Source organism: Taudactylus pleione, unplaced genomic scaffold (assembly GCF_031769625.1).
Source record: "Taudactylus pleione unplaced genomic scaffold, aTauple2 ptg000377l, whole genome shotgun sequence".
NCBI lineage: Eukaryota > Metazoa > Chordata > Amphibia > Anura > Myobatrachidae > Taudactylus > Taudactylus pleione.
Window position 1 is genome coordinate 4,329,024 of NW_028284778.1, and position 6,000 is coordinate 4,335,023.

The 6,000-nt window shown below is 40.0% G+C and overlaps 1 protein-coding gene across 1 annotated transcript in view; it reads left to right on the top strand.

Moving 5' to 3' along the window:
• Window positions 1-110, top strand: part of LOC148508053 (NACHT, LRR and PYD domains-containing protein 3-like) — a 108,449-nt gene extending 108,339 nt beyond the window's left edge. The window contains exon 11 of the mRNA XM_088445168.1: window positions 12-110. Within this exon, the coding sequence (XP_088301294.1) occupies window positions 12-47 (36 nt within the window). The 3' untranslated portion in view covers window positions 48-110. The remainder of the gene's footprint in view (window positions 1-11) is intronic.
• Window positions 111-6,000: the final 5,890 nt, after the last annotated feature.

Below are 6,000 nucleotides of genomic sequence, written 5' to 3' on the forward strand. Positions count from 1 at the left end.
TCTCTCATCAGGTTACAGATCCATGGTCTGATATCTTCCCAGAGTGATGATCTCCGCTCTGTTATTACTACAAACCGCTCTCTGACCAGACTGGAGCTGTCACACAATGATCTGCAGGACTGTGCAGTAACACTTCAGGAGTGTGTGATTCTGACTCTGCAGCTCCTGGTGTACAGCTATTGAGTTACATCCACTAATTTTGTTATAAAATGTATTTCTATTTGTGCTAAATGTGCATTTATACATTTGGTTTGTATAGTAATGGTAGCAGGGCTGTAGAGAGGGGGGGGGCATGTACTAATTGCCCAGGCCCAGATTTGTTGGAGGGGCCTCGGTGGGGGTCCAAATCTGATGCCACCCCCCTATCTCTTACCCATCAGAAGCCCGGCACATACTGCTGTGTGCTGTGCTGCTGTGGGAGACCAGGGAGACTGGTACTGCTGCCACTAAGCAACAACAGCAGTCTCCTCCTCTCTGCCAGTGATGGGAGAGTGATTACACTGATCGCACTCCCCTGGATTTGCGCCAGTCAATGTTATTATTTGTGCAACCTGCTCCCCCTGCCCAGTTTATGTTTCTGTGCCCCTTCTCCTGATATAAACTCTAAAAGCAAAATAGCAAATTCTTTGGCATAGAGATATCATGTAGTCAGACAGCTATAAGCAAAGCTTCATATTGAAGTTCATAGCTCATACAACCTCAGTCATGTCTTTTATTCTAACCTATAATTAGCTACTACATATTCCAATTAGTTGAAATTATAAAGTGCTATTAAAAGTGATAGTTCCCTTATTCCAATGGTTGTCACGATTCCTGGCGTCCTCCCATCCACCACAGATCAGATAATGAACCTCCAGTTATCAACTCACCAGTAACCATCACAGAAAGGGAAAGTGTTTCATCCAATGGGCAAAATTTACTAAGCGGTGGTTTCTATTCTATTCTAAATGACAGCCCTGTTCTATTCTATTCTAAAATGTGTTTTGATGGCAGTTTTACAGCGGTTTTGGCCTTAGCAAATCTGCAGATAGCAAAACCGCCGCCAAACCACAGTCAAAACACATTTTAGAATAGAATAGAACAGGGCTGTCATTTAGAATAGAATAGAAACCGCCACCAAACCCCCGGGGTTTAGAATAGAATAGAAACCGCCATCAAACCACCGCTTAGTAAATTTTGACCAATGTCTCCTGGACTCATTCCATGGTCAAAAACCAAATGCAGTGATGCGCTTAATCAATCAGGGATCTAAAGTGAATCCACAGCAGCTGACATACAGAGGAGACTGCTGACATACAGAGGAGACTGCTGACATACAGAGGAGACTGCTGACATACAGAGGAGACTGCTGACATACAGAGGAGACTGCTGACATACAGAGGAGACTGCTGACATACAGAGGAGACTGCTGACATACAGAGGAGACTGCTGACATACAGAGGAGACTGCCACAAATCCTCTCAACAAAGGGCACAATAAAAATATAAGTATGTCTGTACTTGGGGTCACTAAAGCATAAAAAGCAGAATAGAGGAATACGTTTACCAAATGTTTAATAATGAAATGCACATATAAAAGAATTGCAGTTCCTGAATATTAAATGAACAATCAGCAGGTGCATATATACATCAGTACATAAGAAATGGATATACTGTATATCATAATCCTGAAATGAGGTTTTTTTTAAAAAAGGTTCAAAATACATAAGATAAAGTCTTGCTTAGCAGAAAAAAGATGCTTGTGAGTTCTGATTGTAAAAGAATGTCACAATTGGCCTGAGCACAGTGATATAGATGCTTTCCTGTTTCCAGAGGGAAAGCCCGCAGAAAAAGGTGTTCCTAAACACAATAGACTCACCGCTCCCCGTCTGCTAAACAGTGGTAATCCGGATATCCCTGGAGGCTTGTATGGTATTAAAGTGGTAGTGTGGATGCAGTGTGCCTCTTATAAGAACCAAGATTGTTACACTGCATGGTGGAAATACAAAGATGTATGTCCACGTCTATAGCCCGCCATTGGCTAGACACGGATGTATGTCCATATCTATAGCCCACCATTGGCTAGACACGGATGTATGTCCATATCTATAGCCCACCATTGGCTAGACACAGATGTATGTACATATCTATAGCCTGCCATCAGCCAGACACAGATGTATGTCCATATCTATAGCCCACCATTGGCTAGACACAGATGTATGTACATATCTATAGCCCACCATCGGCTAGACACAGATGTATGTCCATATCTATAGCCCACCATTGGCTAGACACGGATGTATGTCCACGTCTATAGCCCGCCATCGGCCAGACACAGATGTATGTCCATATCTATAGCCCACCATTGGCTAGACACAGATGTATGTACATTTCTATAGCCCACCATTGGCTAGACACAGATGTATGTACATAACTATAGCTCACCATCGGCTAGACACAGATGTATGTACATATCTATAGCCCACCATCGGCTAGACACAGATGTATGTCCATATCTATAGCCCACCATTGGCTAGACAAAGATGTATGTCCACGTCTATAGCCCGCCATCGGCCAGACACAGATGTATGTCCATATCTATAGCCCACCATTGGCTAGACACAGATGTATGTACATTTCTATAGCCCACCATTGGCTAGACACAGATGTATGTACATAACTATAGCTCACCATCGGCTAGACACAGATGTATGTACATATCTATAGCCCACCATCGGCTAGACACAGATGTATGTCCATATCTATAGCCCACCATTGGCTAGACACGGATGTATGTCCACGTCTATAGCCCGCCATCGGCCAGACACAGATGTATGTACATATCTATAGCCCACCATTGGCTAGACACAGATGTACGTACATAACTATAGCTCACCATCGGCTAGACAGATGTATGTACATATCTGTAGCCCACCATCGGCTAGACACAGATGTATGTCCATGTCTATAGCACGCCATCGGCTAGACATGGATGTATGTCCATGTTTATAGCCCACCATCGGCTAGACACAGATGTATGTACATAACTATAGCACGCTATCGGCTAGACACAGATGTATGTCCATGTCTATAGCCCGCCATCGGCTAGACACAGATGTATGTACATATCTATATCCCACCATCGGCTAGACACAGGTGTATGTACATAACTATAGCTCACCATCGGCTAGACACAGATGTATGTACATAACTACAGCACGCTATCGGCTAGACACAGATGTATGTCCATGTCTATAGCCCGCCATCGGCTAGACACAGATGTATGTACATATCTATATCCCACCATCGGCTAGACACAGGTGTATGTACATAGCTATAGCCCACCATCGGCTAGACACAGATGTATGTACATAACTATAGCACGCTATCGGCTAGACACAGATGTATGTCCATGTCTATAGGCCGCCATCGGCTAGACACAGATGTATGTACATATCTATATCCCACCATCGGCTACACACAGGTGTATGTACATAACTATAGCCTGCCATCTCAGGAAGCATCTGGCTATCTGCATATTACATTTAGCAAGAAATTAAAACCATGTCTGAAACTTTATATTTGGGAAACATCCCTGTTAGTGAATACTTTATTCACTTAGTGTAAGGTATAAATACACATTTCTTAGCATAAAAACCCTCATACAGGTGCCATCATACCTTTTATCTTGACCAATCGTACAAGCCTTGTACTACGTTATTAATTAATAAATGCTTTATAGATCAAACACCAGAAGTCTGCTTCTAACATTATCTATACATATAATCTGGTAAATAAGTTTAGAGGTGGCCTTTTTAGTTCTTATGTAGCCTTCAGGCTGTCATCAAGTCATGTAATAAACCAAAATGCATATTAATGTGAGGACTCGATATTCGGCCATCTTGTAAGATGTAATAACTTTTTTTTTCTATAACGTGCATTTTCTATGTGAAATCTTCTATCAACTTCTAACCACTCATTTCTAATTTAAATACGTATTTTCTTATTGCTCATTGATATTTTATTAATGCAAGACTATTATTATTAGATGAAATTCACTTAAGATTATTTGCATAATTATTGTAATAGCCTTAATTCACCTCATACAAATGCCTTTGTTGATTAAATAAGGGAAATGATATTTCAGTTTTATCAAAACACAATAATGGTCTTCTGAGGAAAAAGCCAATGCGAATGTTGCTTACTACCCGCTGCCACATTAAAATGAAGATTCAGTTAATAAATCTTAACCTCGCTTACATAAAAGTGCCGTGTGAATGTTATTTAATGATACCTTGTACCTACACTTATTCCCATGTTCAGTGTAAGACGTAAATACCAGCTGGTGTAGAGAGGAGCATTAGTTATACAATGTGAGGGCACAGCATATCATGTATCACTGCCGGTATAATATGTGTGATGTATTGTATAATGTGACACTGCTGCTACTAATTATGTGACACATACATCATCTATACACCACAGCCCACAGTGTGCGATATCTCCTGCTGTCTATATAATAAATGTATCACTGCCGGTATAATATGTGTGATATCTTGTATAATATGACACTGTTGCTACTAATGATGTGACACATACATTATCTATACACCACAGCCCACAGTGTTCGATATCTCCTGCTGTCTATATAATAAATGTATCACTGCCGGTATAATATTAGTGATATCTTGTATAATATGACACTGTTGTTGCTAATGATGTGACACATACATCATCTATACACCACAGCCACAGTGTGCAATATCTCCTGCTGTCTATAAAATAAATGCATCACTGCTGGTATAATATGAGTGATGTATAATATGACACTGCTGCTACTAATGATGTGACACATACATTATCTATACACCACAGCCACAGTGTGTGATATCTCCTGCTGTCTATATAATAAATGTATCACAGCCGATATAATATGAGTGATATCTTGTATAATATGACACTGTTGCTGCTAATGATGTGACACATACATCATCTATACACCACAGCCCACAGTGTGCGATATCTCCTGCTGTCTATATAATAAATGTATCACTGCCGGTATAATATGAGTGATATCTTGTATAATATGACACTGTTGTTGCTAATGATGTGACACATACATCATCTATACACCACAGCCACAGTGTGCAATATCTCCTGCTGTCTATAAAATAAATGCATCACTGCTGGTATAATATGAGTGATGTATAATATGACACTGCTGCTACTAATGATGTGACACATACATTATCTATACACCACAGCCACAGTGTGTGATATCTCCTGCTGTCTATATAATAAATGTATCACAGCCGATATAATATGAGTGATATCTTGTATAATATGACACTGTTGCTGCTAATGATGTGACACATACATTATCTATACACCACAGCCCACAGTGTGCGATATATCCTGCTGTCTATATAATACTGTAAATGTATCACTGCCGGTATAATATGTGTGATGTATTGTATATTATGACATTGCTGCTACTAATTATGTGACACATACATCATCTATACACCACAGCCACAGTGTGCGATATCTCCTGCTGTCTATATAATAAATGTATCAATGACGGCGCTCTCTCATGTACCACACGCAAGAAAAAGAAATAAAATTACAGTATGTTGAGCGATTTTATATTGATCTGGAGATGATCGGGAGCATGTAGAGGGGGAGGCGGCCATCTTTGGTGCGTCAGTATCCGATATTATATTATTAAAACATCACAAGACAATTGCCATCATCAAATACTGAAAAGAGGCATTTAAAATAAAAAGTAGCAATATAGAATGTCCATAAGTACACATGAGCAGGAGAATTCTCAAAGAATTATCAATCTTATATATATAAATCCATCAATACATTCTCAGCTGATTAGTTATCCTTGGGATTTATCATACAGAGAGTGTTACTGGTCACTGTGTAATCAGCCTGGTGTGCACAGTGCTAGAACAACATGTGGATAGTTCATTTAGCAGGTGAGTAAATGAAGTGATTCAAATTGATACACAGT